This window comes from Protopterus annectens, chromosome 2.part0, assembly GCF_019279795.1.
Source record: "Protopterus annectens isolate FY-2018-M chromosome 2.part0, PAN1.0, whole genome shotgun sequence".
In the NCBI taxonomy this organism is placed as follows: domain Eukaryota; kingdom Metazoa; phylum Chordata; order Ceratodontiformes; family Protopteridae; genus Protopterus; species Protopterus annectens.
In genome coordinates, this window is record NC_056728.1 from 1159575158 (window position 1) to 1159598417 (window position 23260).

The 23260-nt window shown below is 41.2% G+C and overlaps 1 protein-coding gene across 2 annotated transcripts in view; it reads left to right on the forward strand.

Annotated features, from left to right (window-relative positions):
- The window catches only part of ABCG2 (ATP binding cassette subfamily G member 2 (Junior blood group)), an 897562-nt gene that overhangs the window by 621557 nt on the left and 252745 nt on the right, over nt 1-23260 (forward strand). For both annotated transcript variants that reach the window (XM_044061359.1, XM_044061358.1), the window contains one exon: nt 1552-1641. In XM_044061359.1, the coding sequence (XP_043917294.1) occupies nt 1552-1641 (90 nt within the window). The remainder of the gene's footprint in view (nt 1-1551; nt 1642-23260) is intronic.

A 23260-nucleotide genomic window follows, 5' to 3' on the forward strand; every position in this document is an offset into this window, starting at 1 on the left:
TTATACTCATTACATCCAAGTGACGCCTCCAGGTGCATTTGCAGTTAACTCCTACTGATGCCTCTAGGAGTCAAATATTACTATAGCAATAACCCATGCCTGGGTGTGGGTTATTGCTATTATACCATGACATTATTTAAGAAAAGAAACTATTACTTTTCTTAAATAATGGCATAGTATAATGCCTGTTTGCTGCCCTTCCGCAGATGTCTGGCATCCGCGGCAGTTCTGATGTACTGCGCGCCTGCGCAGTACATCAGAGCTGTGGGCAAAAGCAACGGAGAAAGCAAGATCTCCGTTGCTTTTTTTTTAGTGTTTCACTATGTTAAATAAGTTTAACATAGCAAGACAGTTTTAAAATAAGCAACGGAGATGTCCGTTGCTTATTTTAAAACTGTCTCGCTATGTTAAACTCATTTAACATAGCGAAACACTAAAAAGCAACGGAGATCTTGCTTTCTCCGTGCTTTTAAACACTGCCTCGCTATGTTAAATGGGTTTAACATAGCGAGACAGCTTTAAAATAAGCAACGGAGATCTCCGTTGCTTATTTTAAAGCTGTCTCGCTATGTTAAACCCATTTAACATAGCGAGACAGTGTTTAAAAAAAACGAGTTATACTAATGGAAAAAAGTCCGGGCGACCGGACCTTTTTCCATTAGTATAACTCGATTTACAACGGGCACGCTGGCCAATCAGCGTGCACGTTTTGGGGGGGTCATGGTATAATTGTTCATATTTGCATCACTATTTCCAAAACCATGCTATGTACAAAGTTTTAGAAGATTTCATCCTAAAACTAAAACAATGGCAAACACAGCTGCATTAATATTTGACCTCTGTCTAGTGCAGATAAATGGATATTAACTGTTGTTTTTATGATATTAATTTATATAGATATAATTTTCACATTTTTCTAAATAACTCAACAACCCAAGAAACACAAACAGAACTCCTTAGCCTCATATGAAAGCTCTCATTTAGATGAATAAAGTGCTGCTAACTGTATGTGTGTAACTTGAGATGTTGCTGAGATATTTTAAGTTGTTTATAAAATATTACAAATGTAATGGTTACTGTGTTTACTGTAATTTATAAAATAAGTTTAAGAGCTAGAACCTAAAGAATACTACCACTATAACAATAGTTTATGCTGAAGAGTTTGCCATATATACTTCTTTCAGAACCCCTATGGTTCCAGAGATATGAACATTTGTTTGAAATGTGAGGACATAATTTGATTCTGCCCCGCCCATTGGAAGTTACAGTGCAAACTTCCTGAGCTCCATTGGCATGCACCAATAACAAAGGGCAATTAATTAAAAAATCTATTGGGCTAATGTTTTTGAGTTTTCAAAAATGTGTGCAACTTTTGATAAATAACACTACTATTCAATTTAATAGTGCTGCTTTGTAAAAAGTGGCTGCTTCCTCCATTTGTGTGTTGATTATCATATTGCATCACCAATTGTTGTAAGTTCTGAAAATGAAATTCAATGCAGAGTAATAGATTTTAAATGTCTATGTTTACCTTGTGTGCTTTTGTTGCAGGGTTGGTGCTTTGTTCTTCATGAGTACAAATCAGTGTTTTAGTAGTGCATCTGCCATAGAGCTATTCATCACAGAAAATAAGATCTTCATGTGAGTATGACTGATATTGTCGCTGCATTTTCAGTGTTGCTGTGATGATTAATTTATTTTATGCTTATTATTTTAATCATATTTGTTTAAAAACTTTTTTGTTTGCAAGAATGTTACTACCATGGCATTCTGTTAAATGTTCAGAATCTTCATTTGTTTCTTTTAAAGGTGCACAAAATTAACTGAGATCATCATGTTTTTGGAGTATAGGTGCGTTTTCATGGGGCTATTTGTTAAATCTACCAATAGTGATATCAGTTATTCGTATAAATAATGAAGTTATGGATGGTATAAAGCTGTGAACAGACTTGCTTTCCCTGATAGCATGATCTTTACAGATGGTTTCTTGCAGTATTTTATCTTTTATATAAAATATGTTCTGGTTCACATAACAGAAAATCCCTTATTCCTCAGATCAGCCTGTACTTTTATCCAGTCGTATTACTGGACAAGAAGTTTAATGCTAATAATACTGTATGTTCTTGAGCCAAACTGATTTTTAAGTTGCGGTATTTATCTGAAGTACCTTCAATTAAGGCAGAAATAGAAGTGTTTTGATGGAACATCAACAGGAGGATTGCCAGACATTTCCAGTCACTGTGACATTCAGCATGCTTACTGTTTACTGAGGACAAGGACCAGTCCTCTCACATGTTTTACATAAAAGGCTGAGATGGGTCAGATTTCACAGTGGCAGCTTGTGATTCCTCAGAATTTGACCTCCATCCAGGGGGTTTACTTGTCTCTTTGTTACTGACAAAACCTTCATGTCTGGTCTATCCTTCTTTTTTGTTATATTGAGATTCGGAGTTGCAGTATCACCTCTTATTTTGGGATAGAGACACTTCTGCCATGAATTGACTGATACTAGCATCGCATTTTTTCATGAATTTACAGTCACTTTAGTAAAGATTAATGCAATTTCCTTTTGGTTTGTAGTTCCAACTAGTTCCTTTATCCAGTTTTACTCCAAGATATCAGTACATTCGTGCATATATACATGTATACCACATACAGGCAAGTGACAATTATGTCCAAAAAGCCTGCCATTAGCTAAATAAGAAAAAACAAAACACTACTGCTGGGAAATACATTTGTCTAGTCTGTATTTAAAATCACTTACATTTTCAGACACCTTAATATGGCAAGGAAGCAAATTCCAGGGGTTCACAATGTTCTCACTAAATAAGTTTTGTTAGCACTGTTTTGTTAGTATATAATTAACATTTACTTACATGCAAGACTGAATTTAGTCCCAGTCAAAAAGGAATGGATCCTTATTAGCTTATCAGCTTTGTAAATAAGGATGAAGTCCCTCCTCAGCCACAAATTGAAGTGAAAATCATGATCATGAGGGGAGAGCATTCAAGAAATAAGGTGAGAGTAGGATTTTGGATGCATGCCATTAAGGCGAATAACAACCATCATACAGAATGTTATATTTGTAAAGTAGCAGAAAGTATTCTAAGAGCTAAACCAAGACAAAAATTGAGAAAGAAGATTTGACTAATAAAGGGTGAATGCAAATAGTAGTATAAGAAACAGGCAAGTGGGGACTGGAAATTACTGGAGAGAATTAGCGAGGGAAATAATGAACTGGGAGCAAATAACAATGGAGGGAGGGAGGGTAATAAAGTGGGATGAGGTCAACTGGAAGGTTGGACTGCAGGTTAGAGACTGTCTTCTCTACCAGGGATTGTTTAAGATCAAGTGCAAAGTTTTTTTTACCATTTCTTTTTGCTGTAATTATGCCCTCATCTTGTAAATTGTGCTTTCTTATACACTGAAGGTATTGAGACATTGTTTCTCTTTCTACCTTCTTTATCTTAAATGAAGAATGATTTCTTGTTACTTAGACAATGTCTTTGCCATAACTGTATTTAACTTGTAAACTTCTTTAATTAATATCTGACTAATCTACATTATTAAATCTGACACTTGTCAAACCCTCCTTGAAGAGCATGTTATGCTGTAATTATCAGGTAACCACGGTACAAATTATATTCAGAAGTGAATTTCAGGAATGTGGGACCCATCTAGTTGCCATAACTAAAAGTGTCTGTTGAAATTATTGTCATTGTTGCTGAAGCCACTTCTATAGGACTTTGATTAACATTGTTCGTAAAAATCAAATTAGCCACACGTGATTGGATGCCACAATTAACATTTTCTACCAAAATGTGTGTACCACAAATCTGGGTATCAATGTATAATCTGTATTTGGATTGTGCTTTTAGACATTTAAAATTATTTTGCTTGTTTTGCACAAACACATACATGTATGGCAATGCATACTGTCCTGGACAAGCCAAACTGAGAGCAGGTTGCCATCAGACACAGACCGCATCCTAACTTCTCCTACTGACTGGTTAAACCTCTGATATTTGACTGCTGTGTTGTCTTAAGTCAAAGAAATTCTGGTTTCAGTAATGTATTTCTCTTTGCTTAGTATAGTCATACTCATTATATATATATATATATATATATATATATATATATGTATACTGAACTTAACAAGCTAGACTGATGATCAGTTCCTTCCACGAACTGACTGCTTCTCCACTCCAATCACAAAATATAACCACTTTCTTATTGGGAAACCTCTGATGTTTGTTTGTAATCAAATGATGGAAATTCGGGACAAAGTAATGCTTTTCAGCTTATTTTATACTCAGGTACACCTACATGTGTGAGTAAAAGCATATGATCAAACATTCATGCATGTACAGTCTTAAACACACACTTACACTGCCTCTGTCAAGCCAGATTGATAGTCATTATCCTTCATACAAAACCTGCCTCTTTACCCCCTAAAGAAACACAGTCGGACTGGGGATGTGTGTGCATTTCAGTGCAGTCAAGTGAAAGAAATATGGATACCATAGTATATTTCAGCTTGTTTAATGCAAACACACTCATACTCATGCGAACTCTATCCCTCACACTGCTCTTGACAATCCAGATCAACAATCAGCTGCTTCCACATAGAGGCTGTCTCTTACAACTGATATTTGATTGCAATGAATTGAAAGAAATTCTGACCATTTAAATTTATTTTCCTCCTTTATGCAAACACATAAATGTGTGTATATACATACTGTCCTTCATTAGCCAGACTGACAGTGATTTGTTTTCACACAAAAACTTCATCCTAACTTCCCTTTCTGATTGGTTATACTGCTGATGTTTGACTGTCATACTGTCTCAAAGCAAAAAACTTCTGGCTTCAGAAATGGATTGCACCCTGTTTCACACTGTCTTGTTGATATATACATACACCACTCTTGACAAGCCTGACTGATGATCAGTTACTTTCACATGTTGACTGCCTATACACTCCAGATAGTGACGTGTCTAATGTTTGATTTTGATAAAATTATAGAAACTCTGGTCACAGTTTATTTTAATTTAATATGTATATGTATGTATGTGTATATATATATATATATATATATATATATATATATATATATGTATATATATATATATATATATATATATATATATATATATATATATATATTATATGTGGTTTACTATCGAAATGTCGATCGCCCATCGTCGAAACCACTAACGCGAACTCCGAACAGCGACTTTTGGGATGTCGAACAATGATATTCCTAAATGCAAAATCTTGCCCCCCGTTGGACCCATGGTAGCACTTGTTTTGTGGTGTAGCGGTCAGAAATGTCAACGTTCGGTGCTTTAGTTCGATATCTTGAGGACTCGGCATTACAGCTTTCGCATAAAGGAGTCGACAGTATGTACATTTGACGATGGGCGATCGACATTTTGATAGTAAACCATTACGTGTGTGTGTGTGTGTGTGTGTGTGTGTGTGTGTGTGTGTGTGTGTGTGTACACATAAAGTATATTCCAGCTTCAAAATATCTATGTTTTGCTGAGCACACCTATATTGTTTGACTGTGATCGAACAGATTAAATTCACTCGTTTGTATACACACACACACACACACACACACACACACACACCCTATGCCTGTGAAATGCTAGACCAACATTTGTTTGATTTTATACTTAGTCTGCCTCTCTGGTCACCAGAATGACTGCTTTCATACTGGATATACTTCAGATGATTGAATGTGGTGAAATGAAAGAAATTCTAGCTGCACTAATGTATTTCAACTTGTTTCATTTGACTCTCATTTGTATGCACACATACCCTGTCCCAGACAAACCAGATTGAAAGTAAGTTTCTTTTGCACACCTAATTCCTCCTCTAAGGTAGACACTTTCTTAATGGGTGCACCTTACATGCTTGACATGATCATATAAAAGTAATTTGGGGCACAGTAATTTATTTCAACTTATGTGCATGTGTGTGAGTGGGTATGTGCCCCCCCCCCCACACACACACACACACACATTGCCCTTGATATGTCATATTGATTGTAAGCTGCTTTCATGCACAGACTGGCTATCTACTGTACTTCCCCAAGATAGACACTTTCTGACTTGACATATCTCTCATGAATGACTGTGATTAAGTTAAAGAAATAAGGGCAAAAGTAATATATTTCAATGTATTCCTCTAACACACGCATTCATACATTCACTCATGGATACACATTCATACACAGTACACACACACACACACACACACACACACACACACACACACACACACACAGACAGACAGACACACACACACACACACACACACACACACACACACACACACACACACACACACACACACACACACACACACACGCACACACAAATTCTGGTCATAGTAGTGTATTTCATCTTGTTTCATACTTAGATCCACTTATACATATGAGTGAGTGCATGCAGATGATTGGAAATGCACACATACCCAACCCCCCCCCCCCCACACACACAGAGTGCCCTCAGTAAGGCAGATCATTTCATATATGAGTCTAAATGTTTTTTAGTCTCCTGTGATGAGAAGCTTTTTACTGCTTGTTACACAAATCCCATCTCAGTTGCCATTGAGAAAAGACATTGATCATTTCTGTCAGCACTGCCCACAGATTTTCTGGTGTCCTGCCAATGAATATATTTTATTTGCAATACAGTTTGCAAGAGAAGACTGTCTATAAAGTTCCAGAGCATTTACTCCCTATGGCAGCCTCCTGACGAATGCCAAGGTATCAACACTACACTAACATCATTTGCATTTATCATACGATGTCTTTACTTTCTTCACATTGTAAGAAGCCATATATTAGGTAGCCATGCATAGTGCTTATGTGCACTTTAAGGAATTGTAGTTACATACTAATAAATAACAAGCTGTTGTACTTCCTGGTTTATTTTGAGGTCACTTCCATTTTGTTTCTTCAGTATAGTTATTTCATTAATGCATCAACTGTAGAAATAAAATAAGTATAATTCTGGGATCAGTTTAATTTTGTTTCTTTATGGCAATAATTTTATTAGTACATTAGTAGTACTAATGAAATATTTATCTCTAAAGTGGTCTGAGGGTGAGGAATTGTGTATTTTTTGTGTTGTAAAATTTTATTTTTTATTTGCAAATCTAAAGAAAAAAATGAAAAAAATGAGTTATCCTATATTAATCTGCAGACATTGTGGAAGAGATTTGAGAGGGGTGCTTTTGAGTCATATTTTTAACTGTGACAGATATCTGCATTAAACAAGTAGTATATATATTTACGAAACCATTACAGCCATTTTCTGTTCTTCACTTGTGACCATATCTTTTATTTATTTATTTATTTATTTTTACTATATGGTTTTTGCTGTCATGACTGTTGTCTCAAGCCTCTCCATATGGGACACAGTTTATTCATTCACTCTCTTACCCAAGAGTTTCACTCAAGGTCAGGGCGAAAGCTGTCTAGACTGGGCTGTCATTCAGGTAGCCATGAGGGTGCTTTATGCCATCACTGACATCCCAATGTGAGGATATTTGTAATTACCCAGCCTTTCCTCTGGGTGGGTGGATGTGACATATGTCATCAAAAACACACTCAATACTTTCTTCCATGGCAGTGCACACTTCCACACTCGACTAATAACTACACCCATATCTAACATTCATGTCAGTACACCCACTCCTAGAGACTGTGGTAGTGTGAAGCTGGCTTCAACCCACTCTTCCCCAGGAGACGCACATTCATCCTCCACTGACAGCTGTGTCTGGCACCCAAGCCACTAATCAAACTCTGACTGTTTGGGTCTTATTCAAGGCTTTGTCTTTCTGTACAATTGGAGCTGTGTGACTATAATCTTGTCAGACTGCCGTGTAGCAAACCAAAGGCTCTTTGTGTCCCCTAGACTTGAATCAAGGTGACAAACATCCTCAGTCAACTGACAAAGGCAGATAGTGAGGCCTATATTTGTGTTACCATTCTGGAGAAAACAATAAGTTAGACAGTTTTATATACAAACATACATTCTGCATACATTTTCTAAATCTACTGTTCTTTTGAGGATATATTAGAGGTTTGTCATAAGTCCAGTTTGTGTAGTTTTATCTTTTGGCAGCACTGGATGGAAACAGGATGCCTAATCTAATACTGTTCAGTATTTTTGGATGAAAAGTAAACTGATTGGAGTACCCTAATGTTCGTATGCCTAACAATTTCCATATTTAGTCCTGTAGATTGCCAAAATTGTCATGGAAGAGCAAATGAGTCAGAAAATATTCATTCTAGCAGAGGTATTCTGTCAGAAATAATATCTTAATAGCTAAATAATATCCTAAGAGGCTGAGAAAAATGGGAACATAAATAAATCCTACATGTTTCATACAGAAAAAGTAATGACTGGTAAAGGGGACTACTTATGTGTTGGTTTTGCCTTATTACTTGGTACATAATACCAGTAGGTTAGCATTGGAGAGGTTAGAAAACTTGCAAAGTGGCTGCAGACTCCTCCTGCCTATGTAGTCATTTATCTCCTCCTTTCCTCAGCTGGCATTTGTCTAGGTTTCCCACTGAGATTTCAGATAACACAGAGTAGGAAAAATAGATGCTTCTTAGTATTAGAAACTACTTTTTACGAGAGAATACAGCAGCTACATTAAGACAGAACAAGTCAAATATAGTAAAATGGTGGTTCAGGAAAAATAAAATCTGCACACAAATACCTAATTCATCCAAGAAAACCTGTCATGGACAAAACATTTAGGGTACACTGGAATGGAATGGAACTGCACTAAATGTGCAGGGAAGAAAGAATGTTACCGTACTAGTTCTGCCTCGCTGTAGCTAAAACTGACATTGTAAAACTTATATTTTAAATACTGTAGTATTGAATGAATTTATTTCTTAGAAATATGATTGAAAACTCTTGGGTACAGACTGGTTAATTATTATAATCTATACATGAAGTAGCCGTTGCTGTTGTCAAATTAATTTTTTTTTGCTGCCAGATGACCAGACAGTAAGCAAGCTTTTCATAACAACTTTTTTTAATTCAAGTATCCTATGGATCATTGAGAAACTGACTTTCCTTCAGTTAAGCCTCCAGATACTGCAAACAAGGAAACTGTATATCTGATGGACAAGGTTCTATCCAGGCAAAATTTCAAAGCTGTGTCTACATCCTAATGAAATCAGAGTCATAGGATCAGAAAGACAACTCACTGGGCTTTGACTTGTGAAAGTGTATATTCATTTTAAGAATTAAATAACTTCTAAGAATTAGTTTGCAGTTACAGTGATAATAAATGATGTTTTGCAAGAAAGAACAGCAGTCTCTCCTGTTCATTGTATTGAATGAAGTGCCATAAAAAAATGTAGCTTTAAGGACAAGCCATGGTAGTGCCATAGTATGATGGCTCAGCGGCTCACTGAAACAAATCTTGTAAAATCACACTGAGGTGCCAGGTTGTAGGTATCTGTGTTCAGATTTTATTTTCACTCAACCACCACTGTGCATACTTGACTTGTTCTGTCTTTGGATCCAGGTCTTTTGACAGTCACATTTCCATAGATGTTCTTCATGTTTCACTGTCGTAGTCATCACCTGTGGGTTATGTCTGTTGTGGTAACCCTCAGCTGGGCCGAATACAAGAGTCAATGTTTTTCTGCATCGGTCACTGTTGCTTGTTGACTGATGTCAAGTTATCAGTGCTATAAAGCAAGGCAGCCGACGCCGTTATATCAGTCTTTCTTGCCATGGAGCCTGTAGCAGAAGCAGTTCACAAGTGTGCCTGTCGGTCGCTACCAGAGTCTGAATTACAGCTGAAAACGTCTAAAGCTAAGCACCCTGTTGGGGATCCTTTTTTCTTGCACTAACAGATGTCCAAAAAAGTAAAAAATTAGTCTCACCTGTGGAAAACAGATCCCACACCGAGACTTCCATTCACTTGTTTAGGCCCAGACCACGACGTCCCCCGTTGCTGGTTCTGTGCCCTCTTTAACACAAGATCCATCCGTCGTAGACCTCTTATTGTAGACAGGTATTTTCATCTTCTGTCTTCGCATTCTAAAATGGCGTCCATCAGCCAACAATCTGTAGACATTCCAAAAAATGTAGAGATAAAGATAAGAGAGAGACCACACAAGGCTAAGCCTTCCGACGACTCTACCACTAAGCAGGTCGCCAGTTCTCCAGAATTCAGTGAGGCGCTTTCACAGACCCCGGTGCCCGATATGATATCTATGCAGGCCTCTACCGAGACCCTTTTGGAGTCAGGTATGCTACAGAAATCGCCTTCGTCTTCTGAGCTTTTGGTTGTCTCTGCCTCAGTTGGGTCTGGAGCCGCGACTCAGGCACCGGCTTTCGAGGAGACCTTTTGCACTACCAAATCTAGACAAATGATGATGTCTTCTCATCCGACTACCATTTCTCTTAGACCGATGGATACTCTCAGGCCTAGAAGCCAGGGCACTCTTAGAAAATCTACCTTTAGCCACCATCTTACTCCTGTTCCACCACCCCAAGCCCAAATGCTTAAAATGGTGGTGAATCTTATCTCCCTTATCATGGGCAGTCAGACCACAACTTCTAAAAGGAAAAGACACCCTTCTTCTGAAATACTGATAGAACAGGATTCTGAGGAATGTGATTACTCAGATTTTGAAGAGGAACAACAACCTTTGACTGCTTATGAGGATTCAGATGCAGAGGAACTCATTCCTTCTGCCTTCCCACCAGAAGACCTTTCCTTTGGGGAAACCCTTCACACCCTCAGGGAACATTTCCACTGGGAATCCCAGGACTTCCCTCAGTCTAAGAAAAGACTAAGAGAGTTTCTAAACCTGCCTCAGCACAGACCCTTGGCCATCCCCCCCTATCCTAGAGGTGGTGGATGATGTTTTCCATGAATCCAGCTTAGCCCCTGATGCCCTCCCACTTGCTACCAGTAAACCTGACAGGTATTACAGAGTACTGGATTCTCACAAATACCTGTACAGAAATCCTGCTGCAGACCCTGAGGTCATTACACAGGGACCTAAAAGAGCTAAGGTTAGTTCTGTTAAGAATCCTATTCCTTCTGTGAAAAATTCCAGAGCTCTGGACAGATGGAGTAAAAAAGTATACACCTCTGCAACCTTAGCTGTCAGAGCACTCAACTGTCAGTTCCATATGTTAAAATATCAACAACACGCTTTAGAACTATTAAAGCAAACGATTCAACCTTTCCTGACTGTGCCAATTTGAAAGAGTTAGCAGATTTACTGCACTCTACTTGTCAAGTGGCCAGACACTCATTGCACAGTGGATATGATGCCCTAGAAGCTTCAAGCAGGGCAGCAGTGTCAGGATCTGTCATTACGAGACATGTATGGTTGAAGGATAACCTTTTCCTGATCATGTCAAGTCTTAAATTAATTGATGCACCCTTGGATAAGGACCACTTGTCTGGAGTAAAAGCAGAAGAAGTACTTAAAAAGATGGAAGACAAAGCAAAATGTATGCAAACAGTTAAAGATTTCTTTCAGTTACAACCTCCTAGGCTCAGCAGGAATTTTCCCTCTAAGCACTGGTCCTTTCCTGCACCTAGCAGACAGGGGCAATGTAAGCCCCACAGGGACAGACCACACAGGCCTCTATCCCAAGGACAGCAGAGAACCAAACAGTGGATCACTTCCGCCCCAAAGGCAGGGAGTTCTAAGCCACCCCTCTATTGAAAAAACTCTCAGTGACTCCCTCTCCCCCCCTGCCCTCCCTTCACTCATTAAAAGCTAGAAGGAAGGCTCTCCCTCTGCAAAAAAAATTGGCTTTAGACCAATGGGTCTTAAAGATCATTTTTCGCGGATACAAATTCCCTTTCAATGAACTCCCAATCCCAAGAGGGTACTCAGACTTACCTCCAAATCAGTGGGCAGAGGCATTGAAACAAGTCCAAACTGTCATATCCCAAGGGGCAGTAGAACCTGTCCCCTCAGATCAAACAGGCAAAGGCTTCTATTCCAGATTATTCCTTGTTCCCAGAAAAGAAGGCACTTGGTGCCCCATCCTGGATCTATTCATTCTGAGCACCTCCCTGGGTTCCCCAAATTCAAAATGCTAACTTTGCAGCAGCTGCTGCCTATGCTGACAAAAAATGTCTGGTTAGTGACCCTAGACCTAAAAGATGCCTACCTCCACATCCCCATAAAGGAATCCTGCAGGAAATTCCTACATTTCAGAGCAGGCTCACAACATTTTCAGATCTCTATGCTACCCTTTGGCTTATCTACTGCTCCCAGTGTACTCACCAAATGCTTATCCCCGGCCATAGCATTTTGCAGATAGACAAATATACAGATTTACCCTTATCTGGACGACTGCCTTATTCAGGTAGGGTGCAAAGAAAAGCTGCTCTAGGACCTACTTTTTGTTAAAACTCTCCTAACCTCCTTGTTCACCATGAATGAGAAGAAATCAAAGCAAACATCCTCTGGGAAGATCATTTTCTTGGAAGCACTGATGGACACATCATCCCAAATGGCCTTCCTATCCCCAGAAAAGCAGGGCTTCCTGCCTCTCTTATTTACCCAGCTGGCTTCCAGAAGTCACCTTACTGCGAGGAAGTTCCTGCAAGCCTTGGGGTACATGGCATCTTGCATTGTCCTAATTCCTCTGGCCAGGCTTCACATGAGAAAACTTCAGTGATATCTAAAGAACCTTTGGTGTCAGCAGTCTCAGCCTCTAGAGACCTCTCTCCCTCTGATACCCTGTATAAGGGCCACGTTTCTCTGATGGGCAGGGGCCTGTGCCAAGAACAAGGGTCTTCCCTTTATCCTTTGTCCAACTGGGCAGACCATCACCAGCGACACCTCAGACATTGCTTGGGGCGCTCACCTACCAGGCAGGTGCACCCAAGGTCTTTGGGATGCCCAGCACCTTTCTTTACACATCAGCCAGAAGGAAATGATGGCAGTGCAAAAGGCTCTGACATCCTTCAAACCCCATCTCAAGCAGGAGTTCTGCTTATCAAAACAGACAACACCACAGTAATGTGGTACATCAACAAACAAGGAGGGACCCAGTCTTACCCTCTGTGCAGGCTAGCCATGAACCTCTGGCTGACAGCCTCCTCCTTGGGATTACACCTAATAGCTCAATAGCTACCAGGGATCAGCAACACCCTGGCAGACCACTTAAGCAAAAACTTACTGGACCACCACGAATGGCAGCTCCACAGAAAAATCTTTTTGCAAGTCACTCAGGAGGGGAGAACTCCAGAGGTGGATCTCTTTGCGTTGCACCTCAACCACCAGCTGAAAAAATTCTGTACCAGGGAGTATCACCCCCTAGTGTGGAAGGCAGATACCTTGACCTTCCCCTGGAACCTGTTTGTGTACGCTTTCCCTCCTCTGCCTCTTATTCCCGTGGTACTGATTAAGATAAGGGAGGAGAGACCAACGGCCATCCTCATTGGCCCAGCTAGCATTGGTACCCTTTACTGCACAGCCTGACATTACAGCCTCCCAGGCAGCTTCCCCTGATCTCAGACCTCTTGACTCAGGTGGGGGAGTGGTGCGGCAGCCAGACTTGCAGACTCTCAAACTGTCCACATGGCTAATACTCTAAAGGCAAACAGGGGGCCCCTGTTAAGAAAACAGGTCCTAGACATTATCACAGAGGCCAGAAGGTCCAGCACCAGAAAATCTTACGCACGGAAATGGAAAAGATTCTGCTCCTGGAGCCAGTCCAGAAGGGGCAATTCCTCTCAACCTCCCATCCCTCTTATCCTGGACTATCTAGTGGAGTTACTCAATAGTGGCCTTTCCTTCTCTTCTATTAAAATTCACGCCTCAGCCATTATAGCTCATTTCGATACAGATCAGCCCCTGTTCTCACATCCTTTGATTAAACAATTCCTCAGAGGGGCTTCTAATATCAGACCTCCCAGAAGGCCATCCATGCCAGCCTGGAACCTGAATTATGTTTTAGAAAAACTAACTTTACCACCCTTCGAACCTGCAGCTTTAGCAGAACTGAGATACCTCTCCTGGAAGACTGCTTTCCTACAAGCTATCACCTCAGCCAAAAGGATTTCAGAACTTCAGGTACTGATGGCCATTGAGCCCTTCATCTTTTTCCATGCAGACAGGGTCTCCCTGAGGACTAACCCCTCCTTTATGCCCAAAGTGGTATCTAATGTGACTCTCAACTAGCCCATAAATCCACCCACCTTCTTTCCTACCCTTCAAAACAGGGAGGAAAGAATTCTGCACTCACTAGCTGAGCACAGACAGCTCAGATACTACTTGGACCGTACTAAACCCTACAGGAAAACAGACCAACTTCTTGTCAGTTTTGCCCCAGGGGCAGAGGGAAAGTGCATTTCCAAGCAAACCATTTCTAAATGGATATCACACTGTATCCATTTCTGCTACAGATTACATGGGAAACTACCCCCTAAGTCTGTTTGTACCCATTCCTCAAGGGCAGCCTCCACTTCCACAGCATTCCTCAGAGGAGTTCCCACCAGGGATATTTTGGAAGCTGCCACCTGGACTTCTGTCCATACCTTCACAAAGCATTACCACCTACCTCTTTACTCTAAGGCTAAGACAGGGTTTGCCTCTGCAGTTCTGCAGGGTATGCTGACCCATGCCTAGGTCTCTTACTAATCCTACCACCCCTCTCCTCAGCTTTGGGAATCCTCTCACAGGTAATGACTGCAACAGTGAAACATGAAGAACATAGTGCAGTTGTGCACACTTAACATAAATGTAGATGTTCGAGTGTATTCACTGTTGCAGTCCTGGTTTCCCCTTCCTCCTTCCCCCTTATATCCTCTTTCCTTAGGGAGACATAAGCTTCTTACAGTGGCTTGTAGCCACCAGGAGCACTTTACCATATTTCCTTGGGCTTCTGATTGGTTATGGCAAGAAAAAACGATTTAATGGCATCGGCTACCTTGCTTTGTAGCACTGACGACCTGATGTCAGTCAACAAGTGACAGTGGCTGATGCAGAAAAACATTGGCTCTGGTATTCAGGCCGGCCGAGGGGTACCACAGCAGTGATAACCACAAACACAAAGGCAGAAAACAAACAAACTGGATAAACAAAATAACCAAGTCAGGCTGCTCCGGGGACAAATATCCAAACATCCAATAACAACTTTAGGTAGAAATTTAACTTCTGAGTTAGGTAATCTTGGATGCTTTGAGTTTTAAAATTTTTTTATTATATGCTCCTTAGGAATGTATTTATTTGTATTCTATTGTATGTAGTCTGAAAGTGTTTTGACTTTTATCAAATTCTGAGGTAAACAATTGGTTTAAATAAGTTGTGCTTTTGCCTGCATTGTCCACTTTCTTTTTAGCTCATAAGGTTCTTACTGATGTGTTTTTAAGAAATATTATGCTTACTTTTAATTGAATAATTGATTAATTTATTGAATAGGATTTGCTATTTAAGAGATTTTTTAATTGTTTGTAGTTGTCTGAAGAAGGAAGAGCATCGACTCTTCCGAAAGCGCTAACCAAATAAAGTTTGGATATTTGGATGTTTGGATATTTGTTCCCAGAGCAGCCTGACTTGGTTATTTTGTTTTTACAGCAGTGATAACCCACAGGTGGTGACTGCAACAGTGAATGCACTTGAACATCTACATTTATGGTAAGTGTACACAACTGTACTCTTTGAGAATTCCTAAAACATGACACTGAGAGCCTGGCAATGAATATTGCAGTGGACCTAAGATGTACTACTTGCTCCTTCTTGCACCCACAGAGTACATTTGCATCTTGTATTAATTAGAAATTTAAGATAATGAGAATGGAATGCAACCCAAATCCTGAAGCTACACGATGGAAGTAAGAATGAACGCTGGATTGCTTCCATGACTGTAACATAACACTGACCATTTGATATCACTGACCCTGAATACAGTCTAAGCACACAAATTCTGAAACTGAAGACCCTGCAGAAGTGGTCATTGGTGGATGAGGTCAGACTGTGAGGGAAATGTTCCTAGTAAGTCTAGAGTCATAAGGATGAGCACTGAAGATGACTGAAAACACAGGCCCGTGAGGAGCAAGTCTTATTATGTTTATCTGTTCCAGCTGTATAAGAAGATGTGAAAATATGTCAGCAGTGGTGGATGCCCATGAATGAGACAGAAGAGCTGATTTGCTGTTTTATTGATTGCAGCATGAGAGTACAACCTGAGAAGCCCTATTATTTTTGGATTGTGACTGTGAGAGCAATCTGAATGGCTGCTGTTTCTGAAACTTCTGAAACATTTCCACATTCAAATACCATTCTTGCAGAGCGTGGGGGGGGGGGGGGGTTCTGGCCCTAGTTTTGTGCATACAAAGTCTCTGGTTAATGCAGTAGTCTCATGTTGTCTAAAATTATGTTATGAAGACTGTGACTCCCCTGACTTTGTAAATTGGTGATGGACTTCTCACATGTTAGTCTGGGGTTCTTAATCTGTGACTAGAATACTTGCAAGTCATGATAAATAGTTCTCATGTCCAACACATCACTTAACAGAGTTCCTTGTGAAATTATCTTATTTACATGAGAAAATTCCCAAGGTTACCTTCTTGACACATATCAGAAGCATTAGTGTTTAAATAGTTTTCTTGATAATAATCTCATAGCTGCTTTTTTGACAACTTGTATTTTACAGAAATGTCATTGCTGAATGTTCTTTTAAAATGGCTGCTGATTAGACAAGGAGAATAAGATGCTCCTCAGAAATTTTGCTTTTTTTAATGGGAAATTTTGATTCTTTCACTTCAAAACTTATCAACGTTTTTTTTATTTATTACTTTGATGGGAAGTCTAAAGTCATTATTTTTTTCAATTTCTCAACTGAATATATCCATTATTGCTTTATGAATGGTTGTTAGCCTTGATAAGTTCATTAACAAAGTCTTTTTCAGATTCTTCAGTAAAAAGATATGCAACAAACAGTTACTTTTCTTTGGGAATTAAATAAAAATAGATACTTTCAAAATAAAACTGATGGATGCCATGCTTAACATTTTGTTCAGCAAATAGAACTTCTAAAAACATTCACTCATACTTGTCTTTCAGATAAAATTATTCAGCATACAAAATACGCTTGTCTGATGAGAAACATTTAACTTTCTTGTATGGCTTAAAACCCCTGACACCATGTTTTTGAAGCCTTCTTGGTGAAAACAGAATGACATCAAACACAGCCATTTGATATTACTTCATGATACTCTCAGTAGTACTTAATAATCCCTTAAAATGACTCCGTTCATTTTACCCACATTTTTAACTTTTGACATTTTTAAATAAGTACATGCCAATTTATTTACACATTAAAAAAAAACGTATGGCTCATAAATTCTACTTCAATACAGAATGTCTCTTTATAAAGCATCCAATACTTTAAACATTCCTCCTTGATGAAACAAACTTTCTCACAATATTACAAACCTAAAATTTTATGTATTTTGTGGCATTTCTAAAAAGTGCCTATAGTGTTCCCTGTTTTCCCATTTTTAATGTCCCCAAGATGTTCAACAATTCTTTTTCTCACTTTCTTTTGTTTTTCCTATAGAGGCTGTATTACAGCAAGCGTTACACTCTCTGATGCACAAATTAAGTATTGTATTTCTTAATGACTGACCATTTAAAATTTAATGCATACCTTCCTGCATGTGCTTCCATAGTGTTGGCACATATAATTTCCCTGTCTTGCTACATTCTGTCCATTCCTGATTGGTAATCACTATGTACTATTTTATCTGATGTACACTGCCCTCTTCTGTAACTGAATCTAAGTTGCATGGGGAGGATTTTCTTGCTTATCACTTCTAATAATAGTCCAGATGTTCTTCGTGTTTCACTGTTGCAGTCATCACATTTGGGTTATCCCTGCCAGGGTAGCCCTCGGCCGACCAGAATACCAGAGGCTTAGTATTTCTGCGTCGGTTTGGTGTCGCTTCAGGACTGACGTCAGGTTGTCAGTAGTATAAAGTAAAGCAGCCGACTGCATTACATCAGTCTTTCTTGCTGTGGAGCTCGAAGCAGAAGCAGTTCGCGTGAGCGCTGGTCGGCCGCTACCTGAGTTTCGTCTACCGAATTGAAGCTGAAGTCTTCTAAAGCTAAGCACCCAGTTGGGGATCCTTTTTTCTTGCACTAACCGATGTCAGAAAAAGTTAACAATTGTCTCTCCTGTGGAAAGCAAATACCACACTGAGACTTTCATTCTTACTGCGTCACTTGTTTAGGCCCAGACCACGACATCCCTCGCTGTTGCTTCTGTGCTTTGTTCAATGCCAGAACTATCCATCATCGGGCCCTTATTGTAGCTAGATATTTTCGCTTACAGTCCTCTAACTCCGATATGGCTTAGGTAAGCCATCCGACAGCAGATCTTCTGAAAAAACATAAAGATAAAGACAGACACAGACTGCACAGGTCCAAACCAACTGATAACGCTCCCATTAAGCTAGTCGTCAGTTCTCCGGTCCTCAGTGAGGAGCTTTCGCAGCCCTTGATGCCCGCTTCTGTGTATTCGCATGCCCTTACTGAGACCCTTTCAGAGTCTGGTATGCTGCAAAACTCTTCTTTGACTAAGGATCCTGTGGTTGTCTCTACCTTGGGTGGGTCCAGAGCTGCTGAGCAGGCACCGGCTTCCAAGGAAGTCCTTCGGACTACCGATTCTCGATACAAACTGACATCTTCTTTTGTGACTACCATTCTTTCGGAAATGACTAAGTTTCTTAGGCCCAGGGTATGAACCACACCCAAAAAACCAACGATCCAATCTCAGCAATTTGCTTCCTTGCCTCAGTCTCAAATGCTTAAAATGGCGGAAGACCTTATCATGCTGTTCAGGGGAAGCCAAGATACCCCCTCCAAAAGGAGAAGAGGTCTGTCTCCTGTAGTTTTGTCTGAACAAGAGTCAGATGACTCTGATGCATCTGAATATGAAGACATGCAACCCCTCTCTACTTATGAGGATTCTGATGCAGACGATTCCATCCCTTCCGCCTCTCCTCCACAGGATTTTTCCTTTGGGGAAACCCTTCATATCTTAATGGAGCATTTCCAATGGGAGAGTCAGGACTACCCTCAGTCTAAAAAGTGACTCAGGGAATTCTTAGATCTTCCACAGCACAGATTCTTGGCCATCCCCCCCAGTCCTGGATGTTGTGGAGGATGTTTTCCTGGAATCCAGCTTAACTCCTGTCACCCTCCCTCCTGCACCCAGAAAACCAGGCAGGTACTACAGAGTCCCTGGCTCACACAAATATCTTTTTAAAAATCCTACTGCTGTCCCTGAGCTAATTTCTCAAGGGCCTAAAGGGATTAAAGCAACCTCTGCTAAGAATCCCACCCCCTCAGATAGGGATTCCCGAGCACTAGACAGATGGGGTAAAAAAGTATACACTTCAGCTATTCTTGCTATCAGGGCACTAAATTCTTAGTTCCATATGCAAAAATTTCAGCAACATACCCTGGAACTCCTCAAACATAAAATGTCTTCATTTCCTGCTTGTGCAGAATCTAAAGAGTTACAAGAGTTAATGCATTCTGCAAGTTAAGTAACTAAACACACCTTGCACTGTGGTTTTGATGCCCTAGAAGCTTCTTGCATGGCAGCAGTCACCGGATCTGTCATTAGAAGGCATGCATGGCTTAAGGAACAACCCTTGCCAGACCATGTCAAATCTAAATTGTTGGATGCCCCCTTGCACAAATACATCGTATTTGGTGCTAAGGCAGAAGAGGTCTTAAAAAAGATGGAAGAAAAAGCAAAATCTATGCAGACAGTTAAGGATTTCTTACAGGTCCAGCCACCCAGGTTCAGCAGGCATTGTCCCACCAAGCACTGGTCCTTTCCTGATCCCACTAAGCCAGTTCAGCCCTGACCCTGGGGAACCAGACCCCCCCCCCCCCCAGACAGCAGACACAGGGAATGCAGAGATCAGTGGACTACCTGCACTTCAAAACCAGAGAGTTCTAAGCCACCCCCTTATGGTAAGAACTCACAATGACTCACCTCCCCCACCCCCTCCCTCTGCCCTCCTTTGCTTACCCCTAGGAGGAAAACTCTCCTTTCACACAAGCACCTGGGACACCATTACCAACGACTGCTGGGTTCTCAACATAGTATTCCAGGGATACAGATTTTCTTTTCACACCCTTCCAACCCCAAAAGGGTTCCCAGATCTACCTCCAAACCAGTAGGCAGAGGCGCAACAGCAAGTCCTTTCGTGCTCTCTATGAGGGCAGTAGAGCACGTTCCTGCAGAACAGAAAGGCCAAGGTTTCCACTCCAGACTTTTTCTGGTATCCAGAAAAGAGGGCACCTGGTGCCCCATCCTCAATCTATCCATTCTAAACACCTTCCTGGTAATCCCCAAAATTCAAAATGCTCACCCTCCACCAGCTGCTACCCATGCTCTCCAAGGATTCTTGGCTAGCCACCCTAGATCTAAAAAATGCCTACCTCCACATTCCTATCAGGGAATCATGCAGGAAATATCTCCATTTCAGGGTGGGATCTCAGCACTTTCAGTTGTCTGCACTTTCCTTTGGCATATCTACTGCTCCCAGAGTTTTCACAAAATGTCTGGCTCCGGCCATTGCCTTTTGCAGACAAAGGAATATCCAGATTTACCCATACTTAGACAACTGCCTAATTCAGGCAGACAGCCAGGAAATGCTGCTCAAGCACCTGGCCTTTGTAAAGTCCTTACTAAATTCCCTAGGGTACACAATCAAAAAAAGAAACCTAAACAGGTGCTCACCCAAAGGATCATATTCTTGGGAGCAAGCCTGGACACAGCATCTCAGATGGCATTCCTTACACCAGAAAAGCAAGTTTTCCTGACAGTTTACTTCTCTCAACTAGCCACCAGACCCCAGCCATCTGCAAGGAAAATCCTGCAAACTTTGGGGTTCATGGCATCTTGCATACTACTCATTCCATATGCCAGACTACATATGAGGAAACTTCAGTGGTACCTAATAAGCCTTTAGTGTCAACACACTCAAGACCTGGAGACTCTTATACCTATAATTCCTTGCCTCAGAAAAGATTTTCTTTGGTGGGCAACAGCATGCTCCCACAACAAGGGACTACCTTTCTCACCACCCCCGCAACCCAGACCCTCACCACAGAAGCATCAGACTATGCCTTGGGTGCACACCTGGACGGCAGGTGCATACAGGGCTAATAGACCCCACAGCAAATCCCTCTGCACATCAACCAAAAAGAGATGATGGCTGTCCAACATACCTTGATAGCTTTCAAGCCACTTTTCTCCCCAGGGGCCCTCCTGATCAAAACAGACAACACCACTGTGATGTGGTATATCAACAAGCAGGGAGGGACTCACTCCTACCCTCTATGCAGGCTGGCTATGACTTTTTGGCACACAGCCTCTGCCATGCAACTCCACCTTTTAGCACAATTCCTACCAGGTTCTCTCAACTCTCTGGCAGACCACTTAAGCAGAAATCTTTTGGACCCACATGAGTGGCAGCTCAACAGAAGAACCTTCACCCTAATAACTCAGAAGTGAGGCACCCCGAAGGTCGACCTCTTTGCCTCTTACACCAACCATAAGCTCAGCAAATTCTGCACCAGGGAGCATCACGGAATGGCTTTGAAAGTGGATGCCCTGTCCTTCTACTGGGTCACTCTATCGGTTTATGCCTTTCCTCCACTACCTTGTATCTCCAGGGTACTGCTCAAAATAAAGGAGGAAAGACCAAGGACAATTCTTATAGCTCCAGACTGGCCTCACCAGTACTGGTACCCCTTGCTGCACAGCCTGTCCCCACTGCCACCATGGCATCTTCCTCAGATTCCAACCTCCTGACCCAGAGGGAAGGGGAATTCATGCATCCCCAATTGCAGACACTCAATTTGGCAGCTTGGCTTATTCCCTAACCCCGGATCAATCTGCCAACTTCAGTAAACAGGTTCTAGATGTTATATGTGAGGCCAGATGCCCAAGCACTAGAAAGTCTTATGCTGACAAATGGAAAAGATTCTGCACCTGGATTCAGGCTAAGGGAGCCAATATGGCACAGCCCTCCCTCCCTCTCATCCTGGATTACTTAGCTGATCTGCTACACAGTGGCCTCTCTTTTTCCTCTATTAAAATTCATGCCTCTACTATCTCTGCTCATTTTCTCACTGAGCAGCCCCTTTTCTCGCACCCTTTGATCAAATAGTTCCTAAGAGGGGCTAGCAACTTGAGGCCCCCGAAAGAGTACCAACCCCAGCTTGGGACGTTAACTTTGTGTTGGAAAAGCTCACCCTGCCCCCCTTCAAACCAGCTTCTTCTGCAGAGCTAAAATTTCTCTCCTGGAAGACAGCTTTCCTTCTGGCCATCACTTCAGCCAGAAGAGTCTCCGAGCTGCAAGCACTCATGGCTGTGGAACCCTTCATCTTCCATGCTGACAGGGTATCCCTCAGTAATAACCCATCCTTCATGCCCAAGGTGGTGTCCAGTGTGGCTCTCAACCAATGTATTCATTTGCCCACCTTTTTTCCTAATCCCCAGAAAAGGATCCTTCACTCTCTAGATGTGCACAGACAGCTCAGATTCTATCTAGACAGGACTAAATCCTACAGAAAGTCTGATCAATTGCTGGCTAGCTTTGCCGCAGGGGCAGAAGGCAAAGCCATCTCCAAACAAACCATTTCCAAATGGTTCATAAGTTCATAGGTGTGTACTAGACTAATGGCCCTGAAGCCTCTACAAGCCTAGCCCATAGAATTACCCTGGCATCGTGCCACTCGACCTTAGTTCCCAGTGCCTCTGTCGAGTAAAGCCACTGGAGTGATCCCTGGGGTGAATTTTCTATTTCCCATCCACTCATCAAGATTTCTCTTGAAAGGGCCAGTGAGGTGATCTGCTTGACATGTATGGGAAGTCTGTTCCATAGCATGGGCAGTCTCTGGGTTATGAACCTGTCCCTCCAGCATGTTCTGTTGATACTGGTAATGAGGTTGAGGTCCCTGGAGCCTGTGGTGCAGAGGGGTTGGGATTTCTTTAGATGTAGCATTTCTAACAGAGCTGGGTCAGACATGGCATTGTAAGTCAAGCAGAGATTACCTCTTAAGTATCATAAATCAACATTACAGTGATATCACCTCACATCAGTGGGATACGACAGATATTTAGGTAAAAGACCTGACTGCACACAAATGGCTGCAATCCTGTGGCACCCTGTGAAAATGTTCCACTGCATCCATTTCTGCTA